The sequence below is a fragment of the Pipra filicauda genome, unplaced genomic scaffold, assembly GCF_003945595.2.
Source record: "Pipra filicauda isolate LSUMZ 115617 unplaced genomic scaffold, ASM394559v2 scaffold304_size882533_pilon, whole genome shotgun sequence".
Taxonomy (NCBI): domain Eukaryota; kingdom Metazoa; phylum Chordata; class Aves; order Passeriformes; family Pipridae; genus Pipra; species Pipra filicauda.
Window position 1 is genome coordinate 735,366 of NW_024104426.1, and position 27,036 is coordinate 762,401.

Below are 27,036 nucleotides of genomic sequence, written 5' to 3' on the forward strand. Positions count from 1 at the left end.
TTCTCAGGTCCCAGCAGAAGTTGCTCATCCCTCCAACCTGCCTCTCTGGTGGCCCATGGGTCTCTGTGAGGTAGGGACCACATCTGCTCAACCCAGGACCGGGGGGAAAAGATGTGTGTTTTGTATATCCCAAATCAGTGATGTCCTTCCTGGCAGGAATTGAACCCTGGTTATCCTGGGAACCACTCTAGTACGGCTCTGCAAATCCTGCCAATCCAGAGCCAGTCACTTGCACCAAGACACCATTTATATGCAGAAATTACACCACTGAAAATCAAACTGCTGAAAGACCACCTGTTGGTTCACATTCCCTGAAGCCCTTCAGCCCCTCAGGCCCAGGTCATATGGAATCAGTAGGGGAAAAGAAATAATTTCTTTCTTCTTTTTTTCCCCAAGGAATTGGCTCGCAGAGGGAAAGCAGTGCAGGAGAGACTCTGCACCTGGCTGGCCCACATGAACAGGGAGCACGGGGTGCACAAACCCTCAGTGATTTGGAGGTGGATATGGGGCCATTCAGAGGTGGGTCTAAACCTCCCCCTGGGAAGCCACAGCCAGGCAGGGAATGGACTCCATTTTCTCCAATCTGACCATGGGGCTTCTCTGCATAAGCCGTTCTTTCCGAGGAGGGTTCAAATCCCTCCAGGATAGAGGCCCTACATGGGACATTCAGACATTGGCTTTTTCTTTAGGGTCCTACACATTTTTTCTGTTGCTCAGGGTGGGGAACTTGCCCCCATCACCTTTCTCTAGCAACGTTCCCCTCGCTCTGGCACCAGCACTGTTTCCTCAAGGTGGCATTTCCATAGTGGGACCCGGGAGCTGCAGGGAGTCTGGGAGTACGTTGGAATAGGAGAAAACACTTTGGCCACCTCTTAGCCCCTGACTCAGAGCAGTTACCCTCTCTCAAGAACAAGATAAGCAGGCTCACCCCACACTGGGTTGAGGCACTGCCACCACCACACCAGAACTCCCCCTTTCCTGCTCTTGGGAGCCCAAGGGCTGCAAGTCCACGGCCACCTAATCAAAAACAACGGTGAATTTTAAAGACGGGGAAAAATAAAACCATAAAAATAAAAGAAATCAGTCTGGATGGAAAGCCAAGGAGGCCACGTGCCAGGAAATTGAGCCGCCTGCCAGCTTGGCATGGAGTGAATGCTTGGCCTGTTGAGATGAAACGCTGGAGCCGGGCACGCTGAAGAGGCGCTTACCATCTTCAGGGGAAAGGAGAGGCAGAGAAGAGGACAGGGACAAGGATCAGACAGAACCTGAATGACAGATGAGCCCCAAACACACCCCTGAGCATGAAGGTGGGTCTGGGGAAGCATCAAGGCATGTCCCCACCAGGGACTTGGCTGGTGTTTGTCAGCACAGCCTCATAAACTACAATAGTGCAGCTGCTGCAGACAGGCTTCCACTGAAACCAGAGCTGGAGATGCACAGAGCAAGGGACAGTCTTCACCAAGCACATCAAGGACTCTGGGCTGCAGAGCAGCTGGAAAGGGCTTCCAGTGAGATGGGGAGCACATGGCAATGGGGCAAGGAGGAGAGGGATGCGACCAAGAGCAGCACATGATGCACCAGCCTATGAGTCAGAGGTTCAAAGGATGGCAAAGGCCCCAGACTGCTTTTCCTGAGCAGGAACAGGACATCCAGATCAGCACTGAGTGCCCAAATGGGGGTGCAAGGCACACCCTGGCAGGGCAGCAGCCCACAGGCTCCTCCCAGGCTGCCCCACACCAGCGGTGGAGGAGTTGGGGAGGACAGGCATGATTTTCCCTGCTTCCCACCTCTGGCAGCATGCGCTGGCAGAGGGCACGGGCTGCTTTCCAGGATCCAGTCTCTCCTTGGCTCCTTTCCCTGGCTCCCCAGGACACGGCACAGCAGACAGTAAACCAGTCCCTCTCCGTGGGCTGGTTTCTTATGACCCAACGCAAGGAGCCTGTGAAAGGAGCAGCCGTGGCCAAGTTTCCCCTTGTTTTTACTTTCCCCGTTTCATTTTGTCTGGGTCCAAGTGGTGGGTTTCGAATCCAGCCTCTCCCTTTTGCGGCTCTCCCCCGCCGGTCCCAGCGGCGCTGTTAAGAAAACGTGGAGTCGGAGGCAGTCGGCACCTCCCTGGCTCCGAAAGCTGCACCCGGCAGTGTCCCGGCTGGATCCTGGAATGGGCTGGCAGAGGGCTGCTAGAAATGCGCTGCTACTTTGCGTCTTTGTTCGGGAAAAAAAATAATAATAGAAAACGGATCATTCAAATGTGAGTCAAAGCTTTCAAAGACGGGGTTTTTTTCCTCCCGAAAGTCCCACGGTTCTGTCCGCGCACTTCTGGACGTGCGGCCACACCAAGGCTGGTGAGCTTTTCCAACACGTTTCTCCTAAGAACTCCAGCGGTCTCCTCCACTGGCCCCTGTGCATCCCAATCCTCAGCCATACCCTGCTGCAGCTGCACCCTTCACCCCGCAGCCTGCTCAGGATCAGGCCCGCGCACCCCCCCCCCCCCCCCCCCCTTCCCAAAAGCAGGTTGCCCACGAGAAATTAATGCATTTCATACCCTAACCCGGACAGGTAGGAGATAAAAAGGCAAACACGATCCCTACGCTCTCTCCCAGATTTGCTGTGGCTGCGTCCCCTCACCTCCTCTCCTCTGGGCATTGCCTGCCCAGCTGCACAGCATCCCGGCTCAGGAGCTGGGAGGACAAGTGACGGGTAAACAAAGCTTTTCCATGGAAACGCTTGTTCAACAAAGAATTGCAAATTTTCACTGCGAGTATCTGGTTTCCTCCAAACTTATTTGTTGTTGTTTCTGAAAGCTGCCCAGCCGGTCTGGATCTGGCTTTCATGAGCAATTTTTTTCCCCCTAATGCTTAATTTTCAGCAGCTAGGATCTCCCTGCTCTTTTTTTTTTCCCTTTAGGTTTCATTTTTCAACACAAATGGAGGCAATGGCAGCTCTTTTGGGTTTTCCTACAGACCACACCTCTGCTCTCTGAGAGGTTAATGATAATGATCATAGAATCCCAGAAGGGTTTGGACTGGAAGACCTAAAAGATCATCCAGTTCCAACACCCCTGACATGGGCAGGGACACCTTCCACTAGATCGGGTTGCTCAGAGCCCCATCCAGCCTGGCCTTGAACACTTCCAGGGATGGGACATCCACAGCTTCCGTGGGCAACCTTTCCAGTGCCTCACCACCATCAGAGTCAATAATTCCCTCGTAAGATCTAATCTAAATCTCCTCCCTTTTGAGATGGGTGACCCAGGAATGGACACTCAGATTTTTAGGCTGAGAAGAGCTTGAATTGGAGAGATGGGACCAGTCATCTGCTCTGGGCCACATCAGCACATGGACATAGGGGAAATCCAGGCTTTGTGCAGAGCCAGTGAGGAGTGGTGACAATTTGGAGTAACGCTGGCTAGAGCTCCTAAAGGACACCCTTAGGCACAGAAGGAAGCAAGAGACCACGTCCGACCGTTCAGAAGGAGATAGGAGATGTTTCCTGCAGAGTGCTTTGGTCCACCTGGGGTGCTGTGACAGCATGAAGATGTCCCTGTGTCCAAGGAGCCCCGTGGGCGCATCTCACTCCATCCCTGTGACCCAGCTCTGTCTTTCTCCCGCTGGCTTTTTCTTGCTTTATTTTTTCAAGGAATGGGGAGGAAGAGACACGGCGTGTCCCTGGCGTGTCCCTCCCTGCCCGGGATGTGCCCAGGGAGCCGGCGGGGTCCCCGGCACACGGTGGCGGTGACAGCAGGTGGCACTGCAGCTCCAGAAACAAGCTGCGGCCACTCCGGGAGCGGCTGCCCCGCACAGACACACTCCCGCTGCCGGTTCCACTCCCACTCCCGTTTCTACACTCACACTCCTGCACTCCAACTTCTACACCCCCACTTTACACTCCCGCTCATAGTCTCACTCCCACACTCCCAATCCCACTCCAAATTCCACACTACCACTCTGATGCTCCCACTTCCACACTCCCAATCCCACTCTAAGCTCCCACTCTCACTCCCACACTCCCAGCTCAGGGCTCAGGCACAGCAGCCCACCTACACTCCAGAACACATCTCCCACCTGAGACCCCACCAACCCTCGTTATTTCATGCACCAACAAGCAGTAGAGTTTGGGATATTTATTCCTAACCCACGCCAGAGCAGGTTGTCCAAGGGAAATCCTGTGCACAGTGAGGGTTTGGTGCAGGGATTAAGACCTGGACCAGGGAAGCCTTGTCCTCGTTCCGGCAGCAATGGGACTTGCCATTGGTTTTTTTGGGTGCAGGAGGCTGAACATGCTTGTTGCTTGAGAACAGGGAAAGCAGGAGGAAGGAAGCAGTCCAAGAAATCAAGGTAGCCTTGATGTGCAATCACAAGCCACTGCAAACATGGGGGATTTAGGGAAGAAACCCAAGTTGCTGTAAAATTGTGAATGTGAACACAGAATTTAGAGAAAACACACCATCCTTCCATGAACTGTACTGATTTATGCCCGTAAATTTATACCATCTCTCCAGTTGTGCCTGCTAAGAATAAAACCAGGGATGCACCATAGGCTCTACTCCCATCCTATAACCCCTCTGTGAGCTCAGGCTTTATTTTTAGCCCGGCTTCCTCTGTCTGATCTGATTTCTCCGGAGAGATTTTATTCTGCTAAATGCCACTCTCCTGCTAGAAACTCCCATTTTCCCTGGCACTGCGGGAGGGGTTGACATTTTCAAGCAAATTTGGAAGATAATTGAGTCAAATTTGGAAAAAAACTGGCGGTCCAACAGAGAAGAGTGAGATTAAAAGAGGATCCTGGAGTGAGAGAGAAGTGGGTTGCAGACATGAGAGCAGCTGGTCAGTGGCTCTAGGAAAGGCAGGATTACTGCAGAGGGAAGGAAAATAGGATATTTTCCTTCTTTCTTTCTTTGATTTGGCTGGTGTATCACTGCCAAGCTCTTGGTGACTCGCTCTCAGGCAGTTTGCTGCGAGTGCTCAGTGTTGGTTGCTGGTGTTTGGTCCTGTGATGTTGTTTCTGGCTGGCAGTGGGTTGAGCTCATGTCTTGTAATTAGTGGGTGGGCTTGAGGAGACCACTGCGGCTTCCGATCTCTCAGGGAAAGAGAGAAAATAAGCAGGATTAAGGAATTTTAGAAAATTATAGGCATTTTCATTTCACATAAGCCTTGCCAGGAACACCAAGCCCTGGAGAAGGACGGCCACTGCAGGATGCATTGCCCGTGGGCATGACTAAAAGACTTTGTTTGTCATCACAGTCACCCAAAAAACCCTGTGAGTGTGTGTGTGTGTGTGTGTGCACATACAGCCCTGTCTGGGCTGGCAGTGGCCCTGGGAACATGGCACTTCTGCAAAATCAGAGGGGTATATTCCATCTGCAAGCACAATTTTATGCAGATTCCACTTTTAGAGCAGGATTACTATGACTGGAGGGTTGCAGAGGGATGTTAGAGCAGGAAGAGCACTGGCTCCTGTTCATTTTAAGCCAAGCCTATCTGCTGAGGTGATAATGCTGCGGGTCCAGATCAGCCCACTCCCACCACTGGACGTCACCTGAGCTAATCTCCTTCTCACTCACGTGGTCTTCCCTGCAGCAGGGAGAGACAGAAAACCAGCCACAAATTCCCCAGGAAAATGCCAGTTGTGAAGCTGCAACAACTGAGGAAGAGCTTTAGGAGTGCACATAGCACTTGAAACTGCTTTCATTGGGATCTCTCTTTGTCCTTGGTGTAGGGGCCTGGCAGGGGGTTGGGAGCCTGATCCCCAACTGATCTCATCTACCACCCCAGTGGACATTTCCTCCATACGTATTCACTCAGCAGCATTTAAAACTCATGAACAGCGGGTACTTGGTGCTAAATGCACAAAACCCCCCATAAGTTCTATTTCAGGTGGACATTTATTGTCCTGCTTCTTCTTCAAGGTGCAGGATACAGGCATCCCATTCCCATCTGAGTGAGAGGAGGTTCCACCTCCAGCATTACCAAGCAATCCCTTGCTGCTATTTTTCCCAGATAACACTTTTTTTTCCTGTCAAGATTTGATAGCAAGTTTTGTCTTGAGAGAAGGACTGATCTGGTGTTCAAAATAGAGGGGATCTGACCAGCCAGGCAATGAGGCAGATGCCTCAAAACACAACTTTTTGAACTACAGTAGACACAAAAAAACCCAGTATCTATAACTACAAACACAGATCTAATCCTGCACATCTTGCTCCTGGGAATGGCTTATCAGGAGGGTTGTTCTACACAGTGGCTCTATCAGGTGCATTTATCTCTCTATGTACATGTATATGGAAAGGATATGTTTATGTATTCTGTCTCCCCCTCAGTGTAGGCATTAATCACATGGTGCTCCACCCAAAAAACCTTAAAAGTGGCCTATATCTCGTTGGCAACGTCTGCTTCCACCATCATTCGTGTGATCCTTGTTTGAGGGTTTATTGCACCACAGCTGCCACCCTTAAAAAAAAAAGCAGTTCTTACTAAAAACCAGTGAGGTTTGGACAAGAGCCCACTGCTTTTTCTATTATTGCTTCAGGCAACCATTGTCATCCCATGGGGACATCTTGCCCTTGGGATGGTGCCCTTTGCTGGCACCCCTGCCATTCTGCACAGATCCAGGGCTGGGGCTGCACCCACCTCCGAAGCAGCCAGCAGCCTCTCTCTCCCCCTCTCCTTATTTCAGCAAAATAACCCCGCGATTATTTTTCCACATGAAAGTGCCCCGTGTTCAGGTGGACAATCTGACTCCGGCTGAGCCGCCTGGAATCCCTGTGGTTTTGATTTTCAGCAGGGAACAATCTTATCAGCCCAGATTGTACACAGAGATAGGCAGCCCTCGGGTAGGGTTGCATAAGCACAGATTGCCTCAGCTGGGATGGGGAGGGCTCCACTCCTGTATTTATTTGTTTTCCCCACCGAGGGTTTCAGGTTCTCCTGGTGATCATCATTTCAGCTTTCTTTGCCCGCTCATTGTTTGAGCAGCCGAGCCTTCCTCATGGATCACTGGGCAGGAGGTTCAATTTAAATCTGGCCTCAGCCCCCGGCCACTTCCATGTTGCCTTGAGAGGTTTCTTGCAAATAAGGCTTTTTTTCCCCCCATCTCACTATGCTCTGTGCGAGGATGGGATGGGGCTCAATTTAGGATGGATGTGATTTCCCCCTCCCTTGGCACACCCGTTTTGGCCTCTTCCCCTCCTGCCAGCTCCTCTTTCAAATCTGGCAACTGCGTGGGCACCTGGTCTCCGATTGCAAAGGCAGGATATACGGTTTCCGTGGAGGCCATCAGCAAATAGCTGTGGCTACGTAACCCTGGCAGAAGAAGGGATGAGGACAGAGAGGCATCCTGAGCAAAGCAAAGCCCCCAAAACGTCATCCAGAGGAGCACGGGGTGGGGGGGGAGGTGCAGACTGGGGCATCTGAGGACAGCACATGCTGCAGCTGGCACAGACACGGGGGGCCCATCTCATGCCATACAATGCTCTGCTGCCAGGACAGTCCCCTCGTGTGCTGCCCAAGGGCATGGGGTGGCAGGGGTTGAATACGCCCATGAGACATCCGTGCTGGTGATCTGGGGTGTCGCTGGGACATGGCATGAGACATCACCATGCAAGTCAGAGTTTGTCTCTTAGAAAACTGTTTAGGTTTGAAGTTAACCCTGCAGCTGCAAGGGAGCCATTGTGTGCACAGTGAGCTCCCCTCTGCTGTGGGAAAACCTTATGTCTAGGTCCTGTGCAGTTTTTCCTCTTGGTTTAGAGGATTTTAAGAAATTCCCCTTGTACTAGTGCCTTTAGATCGTATAACACCATTGTTTTTCCTTCTCTTGGGTAGATTATCAAATTTGACATATCCATAAATCAGAAGGGACCACTGTGATGATCTGCTCTGCCATGAGCCCAGATCAAGCCTGCTAAATGTCTCCCAGAAAGTCATCACCATGTACGGTGTTGATTCTCTTCCATGCTAAAACCTCCCTTTTAGGCTTGAATTTGGCCATGACTGGGTGCAGACCAGAGTGAGGTGGCGGGGGGGGATGTGACCAACTGCTGATCATCTTGCTATCACAGGCTTTGGCCACACAACTGACCCCTACCACCCCAGAACCAAGTTCCCATGGGGTGATGAGAGTCCCACAGGCCACAGACAGAGCCCCAAAGGCCCTTTTGCTGAAGGTCTCCTCCAGCTCAAACCCTGCCTGATGGGGAGATCAGAAGCAAAGCAGACAGGGATCCTGCAGCTCCCCATCCTCATGCCCTGCTTTTCCTTTGCCCTCCTGAGGGCTTTTTGAATCCAGTCCAAGTCACCCTTGGGACCTGGAGGGCTCAGAAGCAGATCCTGCACACAGAAGTAATAGGTGGGTCTGGTACAACCCCATGTGGCATCAGTCTCTTGGCCAGCTCGTTGCACTCAGTATGTCTGTCCACTTCATTAGGCACTGTGTCTCCTGGGGACAGCACAGCTCCAGCATCCCCACTGCATCCTTTGCCTGCACTCTTCCATCCAAAAAATAATCCCACCTCCCTGACAAGCACCTTCCTGGCCCTCTGGGGATGTTTTCACAAGGTGCACTTCTGCCAACAGATATTCATAGAATCATAGAATCATAGATTCATAAGATCATAGACTTGTAGAATCACAAAACGGTTTGAGTTGGGAGGGACATTAAAGACCACCTAGTTCCAAGCCCCTGCCATGGGCCGGGACACCTTCTGATAAATCAAGTTGCTCCAAGCCTCATCCAGCCTGACCTTGAACACTTCCAGGGATGGGGGATTTCTCCTGGCTCAAGCTTTGGCACCTCCCCATCCCACAGGATGGCAGTGATGTGTATCGCAGCCTGAACTGTCCCAGCAGTATAAAACCAGCATGTGCTTCCCTCACCATGCACCCAAAAGACGCCAAACACCCAGGAGAGGATGAAATATGTGGGGCATCCCCTCCTCAGCTCCACTGCAAAGGCCACATGGCATAAACCACCAATGGTTCCATGTGCCCACAGGGTTGGAAGCCACCGTGACAGCGGACAGAAGTGTCCCCAGCAGCTGCTCATTGCTGAGCCTGAACAGCACTACCAGCTCCTGCTCACTGGGGTCCTGCTCCTGCAGAGAAGGGATGCAGCGGGTGGGCAGAAAGCAGCCACTGCCTGTGGAGACAAGCAGCCCCTGGCTGGGTGCTTGGGCAAGTTCACTGGTGCCAGTGCCTCTGCCCAGCCCTGGAGGGCTCCCAGAAAGGGAACAGCAGTTTATAAACTGGTGCTCCTTCCCTCTTGCACTCTTTCTTTCTGTGGTTCCCTGCCAGCTCCGGGAGATTAGGCATACAAGATCTTAATTCCCTAAATACATCTCTAATTTGCTCCAGCATGACACTGCCCTTCTGTTGAGTGAAGCGTGCGTCAAGGCTATGCCCATCCCCAGCCACAAAATCCCTCCTGTGCCTGCATGGACAGGGCTACAGATCCCTGTGACATCCACCACCCTGCACAGGGCAGTGGGAGCAGTGGAGGGAGGGACAGGCGCCCTTCAGGGCTCAGGAGAAGCGCCCTGATGGTTTGCAGATGTGATTTCATTTTTCAATTGTTTCTAATTTGTTTGGCTTTGGTTTATTTATTTTTTTTATTTTTTCAATTCTAGAAAAGAGACAATTTCTTCAGGGAGTGTTAGCCATGAGTCTCATTTGGCATTGTTTTCTAGTCAATTGGTTTTGTCTTGCATTATTAGGAATATTATATTACATAATGATAAGCCACTTATTTTGGGGACTATAAAGGGAGGCAGCGTGGGCAGCACCAGCCGCCCTCCCCACTTCGTCATCTGCCCTTGATCTGACCTTCAGCAGGTCTGTCATCTCCCTGGGTCTCAGTTTCCCCTCCTGTAAAACAGGGCTGATCCCCGCTCCTGCTATTAGCTTAAGAGTTTTTCCATCCTTAAGTCATAAAAAGAGGAGTTTTTCCCCTTTTTTCCAGCCTGAGGATCTTCCATACCTTTTCTATCGTGGCTGAAAGCCATTGGAGTCTGAGCAGGTACAACACTGTACCAAAGCATCTCTGATCTCTGCAGATCTAAGCTGGGGATGAGAAGTTAAGATGGAGATGGGAAGGAGTCGCTCTGCCCACAGAAGCATTTTCCAAAAGCACTGGACATGTGAAAACAGGAAACCGTAATTGAACTAAATCTGCCTCTTTAACCTCATTATTAGGATTGGGATTATATGCTTCGGAGAAAATTCAGCCGCTGTTTAAAATTTGGGAAGCTGGAGCTGAATGCCAGCAACCACAGGGGGGAGAGGGAATGTTCCTGTGCTTGGTGAAAAGTCCAGCTGGAAGGAAAGACAGGGTGGCACAGGATGGGGGTTCAGCCTGGTGCCCTTTCCAGACAGCATCAGGCTGCTGCTGGGGGTAGCGCTGATAATCTCTGGGGAGCCTGGTAATTTGCTCTCTCTGCCTGAAGATTAAAGCAAATTTTCCTTCATTTCCATATTTAAAACTGTGTCCACATCCAGTTGGGAAAGATGACAGTGTCTCAGGTTACTTTGCACACTTGAGCTGCACTAAAGCTCCCGTAGATCCGGCCTCTGCCACCTCTGCTCTCCCCACACAGCACCTGGTGCCCTCAGAAAACCTGACGGCTTTGGCCACAACAGGAATAGCAAAGTCTGTCCTTGGAGATGAATTGCCACAGCCAGGATGTCCAAGCACTGTGTTCTGCTCCTGCTAATGACATCCACACACCTCGGGCAGGTTACAACACCTGACCCTGAAGGCAGTTTGTACAGACGGCAGCCTCGAGCAGTGTCGCTCCCACACTGAGCTCTTCCTCGGGTGCAAAATTACTGACAGCAAATCACATTGGGCAGGCAGACAGAGAGATATTCCACCTGTGCAGTGCCCATGAGCTGCTCTCCAGAGAATAGTAGGAGTAAGGGAGAAGCTCAGAGGTGAAGTGTTATCTCGGGGCATGTGCTGTTTCCTTTACGGGGTCTGCAGAGTCTGAAGCACTTCAAGAACAGTTAAACAATTGTTAAATAGTACTTTATCTTCAGGCTGGATAACAGTGCAAGCAGCTGATGGCTGCCTAGTAACAGGCAGCTCCATAAACCATCTACCCAGGAGAGAGGGAGTTGGGATGCCTTGGCCCAATCCTGCCTATCCCGCACACCCAACCTCATTCCAGCTGCTGACATTCCCAAACCTGTGTGATCAAAATGAAACTCCAATGTCTGGCTATTCAGGCCTAATTTGCAAAGACACAGAGTGCAAACAGTGCCACATCTCGGCTCTGGGCTTCTGGAGTTGCAGCTGGGGATATGAGAGCTTTAGGGAGCCAGTCCTGGAAATGTTGCACTTACATCCATGGGCTGAGCAAGTATCCAGTCCTCATGGCGGGCCTCTGTGGAGGATTTGTCAGCACATGGCCCAGGGCTGTGGGGCCAAGAGTGGGACCCTACCTGCCCCTCTGGGAGGCTGGGGGGCCGGCAGGGAAGGGGAGTGGGCAAGGGCTGGCAGTGGGGCAGGGGCAGGGCGGGCGTGTGGTTTGTGCGCGGGACAGCGCTGGCTCAACGTGACATAGGAAATTAACTGAGCAGAGAGAGAGGAGGGGGCTGGCTTTCTCCTTGGGCGTTTGTTTTTATACACTGAATTTCCTGCTCGGGGAATCCAAGCACACCCCCACAACCCCCCAGGCTGCCCCCAAGGTGGAAGAAGGCTGGGGAGCAACGGGCTGCCCGTCTGACACCGATGGAGGAAGAAGCGCTTACAGTAGAGGTGACCTTTCTAAATCCCTGCTTTGGACAGACATTTCCAATAACTGCTGAAGAAAAGCCTGCCAGTTCCAGCTTTCTCAGCCTGCTCTCCATTTTCCTTCCATCCTCTCCAGGCTGAATTTAATCCGAGAAGGTTCCTTTGAGCTTTTGTGTGTTGCTGGGGGAGATGTGGGCGCACAAGGGATCGCGTTACAACTTTCATTTCCTGAAATGTTTGAGGGAACATCCAGGGTTTTATCCACACATCAGGCAAAGTTGAGGGCTCGGATTTCAGGTCTTGTCACTCAGCTGTCACCAAACAAATGAGCTTCTCAGAGCTGGAGACGGAGAGAGCTACCTGCTATTCATGACCCCGAAAGCAGGTGATCACTCATGGGAAAAGCAGGTAGAATTAATCATTCCGCTGTTCTCCATTTCCTCCCCTTTTTTGGCTGACCTGGACACAGTGTGAAATCTGTCCTGGGGGGTGAGCGGGAGTGAAGGGGCGCGAATTAACTCCTTCCTGCCGGTGGAAACACAAAGCAGCGCTAGGTGAGAAAGAGCCCCAGGCTGCCTCCCCAGGCTGGCTCTGCTGTGAAAAGCTTGCTGCGAGGTCAAGCCTAATCGAGAAGAGCTCAGCAACCTGCGCCTGGCTCAGCTCCAGGGCCTTCCTGCTCCTGCCTTCCTGTCGGCCGGGGAGTTGTTTCCAGGGAGGTGCCCTCAGCACCCTCCATCCCTCATTGCCATCGTCCGCCTGTTGGCAGCGTCATCCCTCTCCTTTTTGGGGAAATGGAGGGTCGGGGAGTGGGTAGGGTTCTCCGGCCGGGGGCGGCGGGGTACGGCGGGCGCGGTCCCGCTCCGCTGCCGTCGAGCCTGAGAGAACCCCCGGCCCGGAGGTGTGCGCTGGAAAGGGGGACTCGGTCAAGGGGGGCATCCCCTGGAAGTTTCCCCTCACCCTCCGACAGTCAGCCCTGCCGCTGCCTGTGCTCAGGAAGCGACTCTGCGCTGTTTGCTTTGAAAATAACCCCTGGTTTCTGAGTCCCTGCTTGGCTTTCCCGCCGCGCAGGGCTGGAGCCTCGGGCAATATTTATCCTTCCTCTTCAATGAGCCCGTGGTTTGGGAAAAAAAAACGGAGCTGGGGCACAGAGCCCACAGCTGCTCACCCGGAAAACCTCCTTCGTGTCCAGGGGGTTTCCCCCCTTTCTGCCCGAGGGGTTGGGAGCGGCTGCGCTGCTTTGTGACGGATCACGGCGGGGTTGGACGAGTCCCCCGGGAAGAGTGATGAAGGTCTCCGGGAAGGGCGAAGAGGACGAGCCTGGACCGGGGGGCAAGGACCCACCCGTCCCGTCCTCTAAGGTCCGGGCGGGGCTCGGAGCGAAATTCGCTCCCGGTCGCCCTCCCGAGCCGGGCACCCGGGGTCGGGGGCGCTGCACACGAAGAAGGGGGTCCATGCTCCCCCCACAACCTCTCTTCTTGCCCCCCCTCCGCCCGCGGCCGCAGATGCGCGCAGACAAGCAGCTGCGCGCCCACCCGCGCGGTTTGCGCGTCCCTGCGCGGGATTTGCGCCCTCCGAGCTGCTCCCACGGAGCCACGCTGTGCCCCACCCGGGCGGGTGATCCCCCACTGCCCCGGCCATGGCCCCACAAAGGGTCGTGGGTGCAGGAGGGCCGGCGGGATCTGGGCCAGGTTCCCCGAGGGGGCAACCGGTGCCCATCCAGAGGGAGAAGGGAAACCATCCCAGCAGCCCGGGCACCGCGCTCCGGCTCCCCCGCAGGGCGAGGGGTGAGCACGGATCCGCCACCCCGTCCGGGCGCGGGTGGGAGCCCCACGGGGGGCTCTGAAGCGTGTCCTTGTGCCAAGGCCGGCGGATCCGCTGGGGATTGAGCGGGAGACACGCGGAGCGCTCCGGCCGGGCAAGACCCTCCTGCAGAGGGTGACATTTCTCCATGGCCCAAGACCCCGAGCACAAACACGGCAGCGACTTAAATAAACACGCACTTAATGATGCAAAACGCTAACAGGGGGGACCGGTATCAGCGAGGCCCCGACGGGGCGGGCGGCGGGGGACAGCCGCTCCCTCCCGGCCGGGAGCCCGGCTCCCACGGGATTATTCCAGGCAAGGCGGGCTCCCTCTCCCAGTCCTTCCTCGGTTAGGAAGGCACCGGCTTCCCCGCAGCCCCGAAGCACCTCCGCTGCAGCCCGTGGGGAGGAGCGTAAGGGTGGGCAGAGGGGCACGAGCAAAGAAATCCTGCAAAGAAAAGCGCAGCCTGGATGTTCTGCCATCAGCGTTGTTTAATTTAGACTGTTTAGGTACAATAGAAAATAAACCTGAAAGCACATGCGATTTTTGGTAACAAATACTCGAGACAGGCAGCGTCATCCGCGGGCTCTCTGCAAGCCGGAGGAGGGAGGCGGCGAGCGGGGACAGACGGGAGAAGGCAACGGGGAGCTGGCGGAGCAGCCCGGGGGATACTCGTTTAGGAGGAAACGGCCGTCGACTTTTATTATTACTATAATTCTCCTAATTTTTAGCCACATTGTTGCATTTCACCACCAAGGAGGAGGAAGCTGGGGGACGTGGGCCCACAAGAGCCCACTCAGTAACTGCATCGCACGGCCGCACTCAGACACAGGCACTTGGTAAAATTCTAATACTGAAGTTTTTGATTTTTTTCACTCCTTTTTTTTTTTCTTTCTTTTTTTTTTTTTTTTTTTTTAATTTAAACTACATCGAAATCTTTCTGGTGAAGCTAAATATGAAAAATGTAAACGTAACTTCCCCTTCCTCCTCCCACTCCGACACAGGGCTCAGTACAGCGGTTCGCTCCCTCTGTCCCCCCGTCTCAGCTCCTCGGGGGATCCGGCCGGGCAGCAGCAGGGATGTGCTGGCCGCCCCTGCCCCACCGCGCGCTGGGATTTGTTTGGGTGGAATCGGATCCAGCTGGGGTTAGGTTTTTTATTTTTTTTTTTTTTTTTTTTTTTTTTTTTTTTTTTTTTTTTTTTTTTTTTTTTGTAATTCCCGTTGGGATCAACTTGTTTGAACTCGAAGGGCTGACGAGGGTTATTGCCGCTCTTCGCGTTTGGCTACGTGGAAAAAAAATAATAATAATAAAAAAAATCGTGGTGATTGTGGGAGATGCTGGGGGAGGGGGGAACTGGAGCAGGAGCCGATGTGGGGTTGTGTGAAAAGAGCCGAGAGTCCCGTTTAGAATCAGCGGGTGAGCTGTAAAACCGGGTGCTGTCCTCTATGTACAACCCAGAGCCTCTGTCCCCGAGCAGAACCTCCTCTCCTGATCCTCTGGCCGTTCACCGAGGGCCTTTAGGATCCCAGATCCACCAGGCTGGACGTGAGGGGTCCCAGCAGCGAGTCCTGGAGCTGGTGGCCTTGGAGGCTGTGAGGGGTCTGGGATGTGGCTAAACCACTCAGGGAATAGCCGGAGCTCCTGGTGTGGCTGAGGTTTCCCTGCAAGAGCAGGACCGAGTTCTGATCCGGGCTTTGGGGAGGAGAAAACTCTTCCTCGGAGCTGGACATGAGGGGTTTGCTCCCATCCAGAGGCGAGAGTTGGTTCGGTTTGTTGGTGGCCGCGTTGTTGTTTTCCGTGTTCTCCCTGTAGAAAGGCAAGAAAAAAAAAAATCCCACAACGGGGATGTCAGGGCGGGCAGGAGACAGCGGGGATGGGCATTGTGCTAATGTCCCCCGTAAATCCTTCGTATTTAATTCCAGCGTGGGAGCAGATGCTTCTCCAGCGGGGGAAAAAAAAATCCTAATATTTTCATAACGGATCATCCCCATTTCTTTTACCCCTTCTATAAATAAGCGCACACCGCACAGCCCAGTAATTTAGGTGAGGAAGAAAAAAATGGAGGGAGGGATTTTTTTTGAGAGGAGATTTTTCTTTCTTTTTAATTAAAAATGAAAGTGCGGCCGGGAGACGAGCAGGGTGCGAGATTTTCTCTTGGAGGCTCGATGGGGAGGTTGCTGAAGGCGATGCCCTCCGTGGCACTCTGTTTCTCCGGGCCAAGCTGCCGCCTCACTCCGAGGCCACCCCGGCGCCTCCCGGGGTGGCCTCGGTACGGGGTGGCGGCTCGGCCGGGCCAGCGTGTCCCCATCCCGGCCTCCCTCCGATTCCCCCCACCTCTCCATCCCGGAGCTGCATCTCTCTGCTCCTCCGGGCTTCGGTGCTACCCTGACCGATCCCCGGCAATGCCCGACCCGGCATCCCGACCGCTTCCCCGGAGGCTCCGGGACGGCATCGCTCCCGGTTTGCTCGGGGCAGTAGGCGGCAAACAAAGGCGGCGGAGCGGCCTGGAGAGGACGGTGAAAGCCTCGTTTGTTCCCCCCGGGCAGGTGGGGTCGGGTTGATCTCGAGTGGAAAGCCCACTTGGGTTTCCACAGAAGGAGAGACGCAACACGGTTTATGATTTTAAAAAATGGGATTTGGAGGGAACCGTGTGTTTTCGTGGCTCCCATCCCATCCACCGCCGGGTAGTCGCCGCGCTCCCGGGGTTCCCAACCGACCCCCGCAGGGTGGAGCAGGGAGAAGAGGGGGAGATGGAGTGGATGAGGGGGTGGCACGTACCTTTCCTTCGCCTCCGCCGCTCGGTCCCGTTGTCTCCTGTTCTTGAACCAGTTGCTGACCTGGGTGGTGGTGAGACCGGTGGCTTCCGCCAACTCCCGCTTCTCCCGGGGGGACGGGTAGGGGTTGTGGGCGTACCATTCCCGCAGCACGCCCCGGGATTTCTCCTTGAAGCAGTAACTGGTTTCCTCGCCGTCCCAGATGGTGCGGGGCAGAGGGAATTTTCGGCGGACGCGGTATTTGCCGACGGCGCCCAAGGGTCTGCCCCGCAGCTTCTCGGCTTCCACGTAGTGCGCCTTCAGCCAGAGCTGCTGCAGCTTGGGGTGGTTGTGGGGGGAGAACTGGTGGCTCTCCAGGATCTTGTAGAGCTCGCGGAAGTTGCCGCGGTGGAAGGCCACCACCGCCTTGGCCTTGAGGACGCTCTCGTTCTTGTGCAGGTGGTCGCAGGCCGGCAGCGACCAGAGGAACCGGCCCAGCCTCTCCAGGTTCCCCCCTTGCTGCAGCACCTCGCAGACGCAGGCGACCTGCTCCTGCGTGAAGCCAAACGACGGCAGCATCGACATGGCCGAGCGCGGCGGCGGCCGCAGGAGGACGAGGAGGAGGAGGAAGAGGAGGAAGAGGAGGAGGGCACTCCGCGGGAGCGCGGCGGCGGAGGGGCGCGGGGGAGGCGCCCGCCGGGCCCGGGCCCGGTGCTGATCCCGATCCCGGTGCCGGTCCCGGTGGCGGCCCCAGAGCGGGGAGGCGCTGCGGCAGCCGGGGGCGGTGTGTCAGGCTGAGCGGGGATGCTCGTCGCGCCGCCGGGGGGACTTTGTCCCCGCTCCGCCGCCGCCGCGCTTAAAGCGCCCGAGCCCCCGCGCCGCGCTGATTGGGCACCCCCGGCCCGGCCCGGCCCAGCCCGGACAGCCCAGCCCAGCCCAGCCCAGCCCGGCCCGGCGGGCAGAGCCTCGGCACGGGCGGGCGGGGCCTGGCGGCGGGGACACGGCCCCGGACACGGCCCCGGCCGCGGCTGCGCGTCCCGCCGCCGCCTCTGCGCGGGTGCGGCCCCGCCGCCCGCGCCCCCGGGCGCATCCCCGGGGAAGCCGCTCCCGCCGGGCTCTTCTTGTCTTTCTTTTTTGCTTGCTTTCTTTCTTTCTTCCATCTTTTTTTTTTGTTTCTGCCCCAAAATTCCTGTCCCCCCCCCGCTCCGCCCCCCCGGGCGCTGGCCGTCCCCTGCCAAGCCAGCCCGTATTTAATTACCTTAGTGCTGAGGATGAATAAATAATGGTTTGGTGAACGGCTAAATAACACGCGGGGACCCGTGCGCCCCTTCCTGCCCCCAGCTTTGCCCAGTTCCCCTCGGGGGGGTCCCGACGGGTCGGGGCAGCCCCGTGCGGGCGGCGGGCAGCGGCGCTGCACCCACCGGCGGCGCTTTAATTAGCCTAATCCTCATTTGCACACCTCACTCAAAAGCAATTATTTGAAAAATTAGAAAACAATTAGGCTCCCTAAGCAAAGATAATCTATTGTCAGCAGGGAGGTGAGGACAATGCGGTGAGATAAGGGCAGGGCGCGGGGGGCAGGGGGTGCCTTTATGGCTGTATTTATCTTTGATTAGATAAGTCGAAACCCGTATTTTCGGCACACTCCAGAACGCTTTGGATTCAAGAATGAGTTCGCTCCGTGGGTGCCAAGAGCCATCGCGGGGTTCTTTAAAACTTGTTTGTCCTCACTAAAGACAGTCGGATTTATTTGACCTTCCAAGTCGGATTTATTTGAGTTTAATGCTCCAAGTGAAGAGGAACCCGTTCACAGCCGGGGAGCCGCAGGGCTCGGAGCCGGGGCCGGCGGCTCTCCCGCTGCCCGCTCCCTGCCCGCAGCCTCTGCCCGCGATACGACATGGGAAAGGCCGGTCCCGATATTTTCCTAAATCCAGATTGTTGTTTTTCCCACGTACTTCGCGTCTCGGGGCTGTTTAAATTAAGCCCTTGCCACCCAGTCTGTACAGCGACTGTACTATGTCCGCCGGAGTCAGGGCTCTTCCATATCCCATGACCATGTGTCTGGTAATTTTCCCTTGCCATTTTATTTTAGTACTTATGATGTTGCAGATGAAGTCTTAAAGAGCTGCAATGTCCTCCCAGAAGGAATGTCTGCTTGGAACAGATCCTTATTGACAAGGCAGCTGTGTGGGGACCGGAACGAAGCCTTAAACCCGGCTCTAAAATCAACTAATACCCTAAAGTCTGGAGCAAGTGCGCAGAATTATAAGGCATGGGCTCGCCCGCGGCCGCGTCCTGGAGGAGCAGCGCCCTGCCCAGCCTGGGGGTGGGCTCCTCCATCTCTCCTGTCTACTGTTATTAATTTTTTACTTTATTTTCTTCTTTCTAATAAGGTGCTCACTTCGGGAAGAGTACGGATCTGAGGGTTTGTAACTTCTGGATGAGAAGGAGAAAACGCAACTCGAGGCTGAGAAAGCCCCTGGCCATTTTAACGAGAGCGGCTTTTTCTTGCCCTCACATTTCTTCTCTTATTTTTTTCTTTCTTTTTTTTTTTTTTTCTTCCCCCCCCTCCTTTAAAAGGCCGACCAAAACAAACACCGCTCTTACTGGGAATAAGCAAATTATCCTAATGTGGCCGGCGGAACTGCTGATAGGGAAGGGCGAGGGCTGAGCCGAGGCATCCTCGCGATTCCCGAGCGGGACTTTATTTTTCCTTCTCATCAAAATTCACACAAGGAGGGGACTGACCCGCCGGGGTCTACCTGGGAGTTACTGCAAGCGAGAACCGCTCAGCATCAATGTTCGTTGTGGCCCGGGGTTGGTTTTTCGAAAAATTGGGAACCTTTCATTTTAAATCGCGGAAAGAGGTACATGTATTCCCAGAATACCCCATCCCATTTAACCCTTGAAAACCACCCAGAGAAAAAGTAGTTTCCAGCCGCTCAAAACCAAAAATAAAAATATAAACAAGGCAGATGCAAACGAGCATAAAGCTACCGAACAACACAACGGCACGGAGCTGCCGCCGGCCGCTCTCGGTCCTTCCTTTCCCGGCAGAGCAGGAGCAGCACGGCAGCATCACCCCGGCAGCATCACCCCGCTCCCCGCTCGGGCAGAGCCCCTCAGAGCTGTCCCCCGCCGTCGGGGCCTGCCCGCTCCGCGCCCGCGGAGAGGCGGCGGTCGGACGAGGGGCCCTCCGCTCCTCGCCCCCCTTGCCCGGGCACCCGTCGGCTCTGTTTGTGCGGGAAATTCATCTCTTCCCTTGTTTATTCGATGTGGCGTTATACAGCGCGAAGCGGGGATGAAGATGCAGCCCATACAACGCTCTGCGGGTTTTCCTCGATTTCGACAGAAAGCCAAAACAAATCAGGAAAAAATAACCCGAATACATCCCCCCTGTACCCACGAACTTAGAAATAAAGCTCTTCCCCAAGCAAAAATAAATTTTATTTTTTTTTTCTTTAAGTGTGAGGGTCTGAAGGAAACAAATAGAGCAGCAAAATAAAACGAGCAATGTTTTTGTTTTTTTTTTTTTTTTTGGAGCCGTGTCTCGTCGGGATGAGGAACCGGGGCTGAAGGCTGGGAGCCGGCGGGGCAGAAACACAACGCTGCCGCTTGCCGAACCTTTCGAAGGCGAAATCCAAAACCGACCCATTAAGTCAATGAGGTTTGTGTTGTAGAGGCTCCTTTCCCATCCACTTGCTGTTCTGAAAAATAGATCGCATTTCGTTATCTCGAGTGAGGATCTGCAACGTGATACCGGATCCGCGCCGCCTTCCCTGCCGAATGCGAGGCGCAGGGAGACAGCCAGCTTCCCGGCTTATTCCCCAACAATAAAGGATTTGTATTTTCTTTCTCTCCCTCTCTTCCCCCCCCCCTTTATTATTCTATTTTTTAATGAGGAAGGACAAACCCCTCTCCATATGCACCGCTCTTCTCTCGCAGGAGCCTCTGGCCCGGCGCTCCTGCAAACCGGTGCGACCTTTAATTACTTGTTAGTAAATTACCCTCCCGACACCTGTAAAAACAAAGCCGGTGTCCGCGGGGCGGGGGCCGCGTCCCTGCCCGGGCCCCCCGGGCCCTGCGCCCCGGGGGTGCCCGGCGCGGGGGTCCCCCCGCACCCGGCGGGGTCAGGCCCGGCTGGGGCTGCCGGAGGAGGGCAGGGCCGGGCCGGGATGGTGGGGCAGGATGAGGATAAGGATAAGGCCTTCCCGGCGTGGCCGATCCCCAGGGCACAAAGGGCTCTTTCTTCGCGCACTTACCGGGACATTTTTCAAAGGATTAGAGGTGATCACGCGTTGTTTTTTTTCCTCTCCGAGGGCCGATACGTCTTTCTGTCTCTGTCCCCCCTCCACCCTTATTTTCTCCTGCTTTTCCCATAGGACCCCCAGTCCCTGTCCCCCCTATTCTCTTTGCTAATGTACCTCCTGGATGCTGATTCTTTTAAGCTACGAAAAATTTCCTTTTGGGAGGTGAAACCCTCCAGCTCCTCCTGTTCAGAGGAAAGTGCTAGTGATGGTAATACGGGGTGACACTAAATAAACAGTTAAAGCAGGGCTGGAAAGATGGAGTTAATTATCCAGTGAGCTACATTTAAACCGAGACCAGGAGGGGCTGATTTGTTTTGGCGCAGGGAACTGAGAAGGAGACGAGCCATCGAGGTCTCTTTGCCCCTCTCTGGTGGCTCCTTAACTTGTCCTTGCTGTCGCCAGCCCGGGGACCGGCGTCCTTTGGCCTGGGTGGGGGAGCCCCCGGCTGGGACCCCCAAACCGCGGCCCGCCCGGCCCCGAGGCCGCGGAGTTGGGAGTCTCTGTGCGAGCCGTACACGGAGGCGGGCGATTTCAGGGTGCCCAGAGCTGGGGTTTCCCCCCATATTTGTTTGCTTTTTCTTTCCTAGAAGTTAGATAAATTCTCGTCCTCGAGGCTAGCCGGTACCTGTGCTCTCAGGTAAGTCTGCATCCGAGCAGGAGCCCCGCGATGCGCTTTTGTTTTTTAAATTTTCCCTCATTTTCCCTCCTCCTCCTTCTCTCTTTTACTCTTTTTTTCCCCTCCCTCCTTTTTTTTTTTTTTTTTTTTTTGAGAAGTCTGATATTAATAATCCCCGTATGCCCCGCTTTCCGGGTCATTACGGTACTGCTGGTCTCTAATCAATCCTAATGCGATGGCAATTGGAGTCTCTGATGAATGCATCTCAGGTTTCTTGTAATGGCTCTACCACATTTTCCTGGACCTCCTTCTTTAACCTGAGATGCCAGGGGGACGTCTCCGTTCTCAGCTGCTGATTACTTCAAGATGTTTGGGCTGGTGTAGGGAGAGAGGGAGCGAGCGAGGCAGCCTGCCCCTGAATAATCTGGAACTGAATTGGATGAGCCATTTCCTAAATCAAAGGACAACGGCGGGGTTTAACTCCTTTTCAGCACGGAAGCCTGCCGGCTCGTCTTCCAGCCGGCACTGGCTGGGCTGCATCTCCCCCGCGTGTCCGTGTCCGCGACACGACCCCCGAGTGCCCACACGCCCCCGGAGTGCGCGGCTCTCCCCGTCAGTGGCAGTCCCCCCACGCAGAGGGGGAGACCCCCACCCGCTGCATCCCAGCTGCTCACACCTCCCCAAAGCCCCTCAGCGCTGCCGGGCGAGTCTGCACCCCCACCACGGGGGGTGGCGGTCCCACGGCGGGAGGTGGGATTCCCACTCCAGGGGGGGCTGGGAGCCTCCCGCGGGCGCGCAGGGACCCGCGCGGTATCAGCGCGGCGGTTCGCGTTGTCGCGACGTTGTTTCCCTCTCGTTTCTCGGCGTAATGTCTCGGTACCCGAAACAATGGTAGTTGCAACTTCTGCAGCTTTATTTTTTTTATTTTATTATTTTTTTTTTTTAAGTAAGATAATGCAGCTGGAATTCGGCTGCGGCCAAACCAGGCGCGGGGCTGCCGCGGGTTCGAGCGCTGCTTCCCCGCAACCGGCAGGATGTTCCCCCGAGATGTGCCTCCTCCGTGGAAGAAAAACACGTCCCTGGCTGCCCCTCCGCAGCCACTCCGCGGCCGGCAGTAGGATATGTCCCAACGCAACCCGACACGTGTGGGCACCTTCGTCTGCCCCCCTGTGAGAGGAGGGTGTGCTGGAAGGGGGGGTGTGCGGTATAAGTATTTGAAACGAATAATTTAATTTCTCAGCGCCGGATGCGATGTAAAAATGAATCCCCGGCAGAAAATCAGTGAGGGGTAAAACCAGCCCCTTCCCCGCGGGGTTTGGCCCTCTGTGGGGAGGCAGGAGCACGGTCGCGGGGGGGGGGGGGTGGAATATAAGTACGGAGTGCGTGGGTGGGTCCTCACTGCACCTCAGCGGTGCCACATCTGCCAGGAATGAGTCACTTGCGAAAGCGAAAAAAACTGCGGGCGCCTTCTCCGCTCCAGGCGGGGCTGCTGCAGCCCCGTCCCGCCGGGGTCCCGGGGCTGGAATGGGGGTGCAGGGCCACCCACAGCAAGCCCGCGCTGTAACACCCACCCTTGAGCACCCAGACATCTCACGGGCAGCGCCCCAGCGCCCAAAATACCCATGTGTGCTCACCACCGACGTGCACACGCACACCTGTGCCCCTCCCCGGGGTGCTGACACCCCAAAATCCACCTGTGTGCACTCCCCCACTCACGTGTGCGGACACTCCCCCCCCCGAATGCAAACCCTTCTGTGTGTACAGCTCCTCATGTGGCACAGACATCCCTGCCTGCCCTCATCTGTGGGCAGGCACCCGTGTGAGCACACACCGAGCCATGTGAACGCTCCCACAGCCCTGTGTCCAGGTGTCCACCCACGTGTACACCCCCCCACACACGCGTGAACCCCACACCCGTGACACCCACCCAGGAGCACATGGACCATCCCCACGTGTGTCCGGGGCAGGAAGACGGGTGCTCAGGAGTGGAGTGTGGGCGGGTCCCATCTGTCCCTTTTTTAGGTGATGGCTGGGGCAGGGGGGCGCTGGACACCGGGAAAACTGCAAAAAGAACCTAAACCCCCTTATTAAAAAAAGAAAGGAAAAAAAAAGGGCAAGGGGGGAAATGCAGTGGGGTTGTTTTTGTTTTTTTTTTTGTGAAAGACAACTGCAACAGGTTTAGTGCAAAATGCTGGAAAAGAAAATAAGTTAAATTTCAGGCCCTTCCTGGCTTAAGGAGGGCAGCTCAAGGACCCCCTGTTTTCACATCATCCTCAAGCCCAAATCCTTCTCCCCACCCAGTCAATGCCCAGTCATGATCCATGCTCAGAGCAAGGTGCTGCCCAGTGGCTGGAAGGGTGGCAGCTGGACCAAGGACAGGATTTACATCCAGGGCTCTCTTTGCCTACCTGCTTTGCATTTGGGTACTGAACAAATATTTCCATTGCTGGGGGACTGTGCCAGTTTCAGCTGGGCCAAGGGAAGAGGCATCATCAATCCCTTGTATGAGTGTGTTTGCCTGTGGTGGATCAGTGGGCACCTGCCCAGGGGGATATGGAGTTGGGGGGCAGCAGGCCCCTGCCTGCAGGGATATGGGGTCAGGGGGACAGTGAGTGTCTGCCTGCAGGGCTACAGAGTTGGGGGGCCCGTCCTGCACCCGCCGCCTCCGTGGGTTTCCGAGTGAGCTGCGAGGAGGGGACCTTTCACCTCTCATTAGTGATGCCATCAGTGGCTTGGCAGAGCAGAGCTGAGGTCATGTTACATATGGCACACAGTCTGTTCAGCGCCGGCAACGCCAGCTTTGAAATTTTAGAGAGGGGAAAGGTCACCTTGCGTAAGCCGAGGTCTGGGGGTCCTCCGCTCTGTCTGCGCCCTGGGTGGGTCTCCATATGCCTCTGTCGTCGCCAGCCTTGCTCTGTCTGGCCCTGAGAGACGCTCAGCTCATCATCTCTTCCACCTCCTGAATTTGCAGGGAATCACTTAACTGACGGGAATACTTTCACACTGCCTTTCCTTTTCCCTTCCGGAAAGTCTCTCCCAGCACTGCTTTTTTTTTTCTGTCCTTTCCCTTTCCCAGCATAAACCTGTCTTGAACAACTGATTATTTTTTCAAACAACATAGAATGCAGCTTTCCAGAAGAAAATGAGTTGTCTCTGTTTATCAACAGATCTGCCCAGACGGATAAGTTTACCCTTTCTTCAGACCTGGGTGTATAATTTCATAGACCTTCAAAAGTGTTGTGCTTCCATGGTGATTAAAACTTCTCGCTCCTGAAACTTGCTGGGGCATTTCAGGTTTCATGCCACTGGATCTCAGAAAAGCACATCTGTACAGCCGTATTTCTTTCATCTGAAGAGCCAAAAAAAAAAAAAAGCTAACCCAGTATATTTTGTGTTTGGAAAAATACGACACATTGCAATAAATTAATTCCCAGTTTAATTCACTACATTGAATTTTAGTGGGTTCCTGTCGGAGCTTCCTCCGGAATGATTCCAGAGGTGATGACTGCAGGGAAGAAGTTACCAGTTTCTCACGTGTGATGGCTGACAGGTAAGTTCATGCCCCTTCTCAGCCCTGCTGCAGAACCTTATTTTGCACTTTATTTTTTAAATACTTGGGGCCTGATCCTTAAGCTCTTCAAGTAACTTGGCCGGGACTCTCTGGCATGCAGCTGTTGCAGGGAGATCTTCAAAAGGACATTTGCTTCTTCACAGGTCATAACTAAAAAGGCTCTAAATGAAATAGATGCTTATCTTGAGAATCCGGGAGAAGCTGGAGCTGAACCAACATGCGGTGTGGATTCGGGATACACCTTTCTGCCTGCTCCAGTGAGGCATCCAAACAGCCACATTAAAGGGAGCTCAGTCTGATTTCCTAATAGGGCTACTCGCATGGATTTTAATTTTTAAACAGAAGTACTCTTCTGCTGCCTGTCAAAGAGGGAGCTTGGGAGCAGAGGTACGAGATGGCTTATTTTCAGAAATGGAAACAGATCTCTTTATGGTTTTTGTCACAAATGATGCTCTCCCAGCACGGGGTTAAACTCTGCCCTTGGTTATTGAATGCAAATCTGTCGATTTAAATGGAGTTCATTGCAAGTGGGAACAGGATTTAGCGGTCATTTTCTGCTGCTGCCTAATCACTGTAGTCTGAAGAAAAGCAACATATGTATAATGGTAGCTGAGACGCAGGAGGGGTGGAAGCTTTCTACCAACAAGAACCACATTAAATAATTAATTCCCAATTGCCTTTCTACATTAGTGCTTTCAGCTAAAAAAGCTGGTCAGCTTTGTAAGGCCCCAGGCAATGAAACATTTGGTGCATTGTCAGTCCAAAAGTGGAGGTAATAGATATCCAGTGTGGCTGGGAAAGTGCTACTCTCCATCCTGCCATTTACATATTCCAGCTGCGCAGCCTCATTCCTCATCCCCTCCTTTGCCTTACTTAAGTTTGACAGGACAGCATCTCCTCTGAGGTGGCTGCTGAGGAAGCAAAAAATGTATTTATTTTATCAAAAAACAGAGGAGCTTATTGTTTGAGCCTAAAAATGGAGTATACAAAGTTGGTCCCTCTTTTATCAGCAGACAAATCTGATGGGTTAATAAAGAAAGGACTGAATTTCCCCCTCCTTTCCCATTTGCCCCTCCTTAACCCATCTGCTGGTCCCCCAAGCTCAGCCTGTCACCTCAGGTCACGATGGGATCTTCTGGGCTCGTACGTCATTCGCAAGAAAGATCTTGCCATGAGAAATGAGTTAACAAGCCTTTTGATGTGCAAGTCATCAGAGGCTGCTCCGCTCACCTTCTGAGATAAATATATGTGTGTGTGTGTGGAGAAAGCTGAAGAAGAAAAGGAAGCATTGGAATAAATTGCCCCGGGAGGTGGGAGATTCTCTGTTAAAAACAGGTCTAGACAAACATCTGTCAGAAAATACCGACGTCTATTTGATCTTGTCTTGGATCTGGGGAAAAGACTGAATGGTGTTGTCAAGTCCTTTTCAGCCCTGAGAGAACACAGTTGTACACATATATATGCTCACGTGTGTGTGTGTAGGTGTATACATATATATATATACTTTTATGTGTGTGTGTATAAATGTATATATTTCCACACTTTTTGTGAGAGGTTCTTGGCCTCCATGATACTTTGTGGCAGTGAATCTTGCAAGCTAATTATACACAAGTTTGTGTCTCTCAGCCTCATTAAATTTGAGTTTCAGTTCTGTTTAATGTCCTTTGTACCTTCAGTGGATCAGATGACAGCGTCTAATCTACTGACTGTATTTCTCTCCACTCCCTTTTTTCTCATCTCTTTAAATATCAAGTGAAGTCATTTCAGTTCTGGGAGATTTCCAGCAGTTCCACTTATGGAAGAGCTCCCAAAGCACATCTGTGAACGCACATGGGGTTACACTTAGCGAGGTAAGGTCATGATAGTAGAAACTTACTTTTATTATTAGTTGTAATCGATGGGTACTTGGAGAAGCTGTTTGGCTGAGCATGAGGACAGAATGAAATATTTGGGGGATTTTTATGAAAGGCATTCACTTTCCAAAGCATTCCTCTGCTTTAAAGTCGTCATGGTCATGGCCACTGCTGGCACACCTATATCTTCTTCCCAAGCACACGGACCTCAGCGGGACCAAGGAGCTGCAGGATCCAGCTTTGAGGAGTGTTGGCAGCTTACTTGTGTGTGTTCATGGAGGGTGGAGAGATACCAAGGGCCAGGACTTTGATCCTTTACACAGGAGCCAATATTAAATACAAATATTTCTATTAAAATTCATTTGAAAGGGAGTTTTTCCACGGCGACACATGGAGGCTTCCCTAAAGGCA

General features: G+C 53.7%; 1 protein-coding gene across 1 annotated transcript; it reads right to left on the reverse strand.

Moving 5' to 3' along the window:
• Positions 1–15,039: 15,039 nt before the first annotated feature.
• Positions 15,040–17,317, reverse strand: SIX1 (SIX homeobox 1). The gene is made up of 3 exons (XM_027716730.2): positions 17,303–17,317; positions 16,301–16,878; positions 15,040–15,328 (listed from the first exon to the last, which is right to left on the reverse strand). The coding sequence occupies exons 2-3, from the start codon at positions 16,858–16,860 to the stop codon at positions 15,040–15,042; spliced, it is 849 nt and encodes a 282-aa protein (XP_027572531.1). The 5' UTR covers positions 16,861–16,878; positions 17,303–17,317.
• Between the last annotated feature and the right edge of the window lie 9,719 nt (positions 17,318–27,036).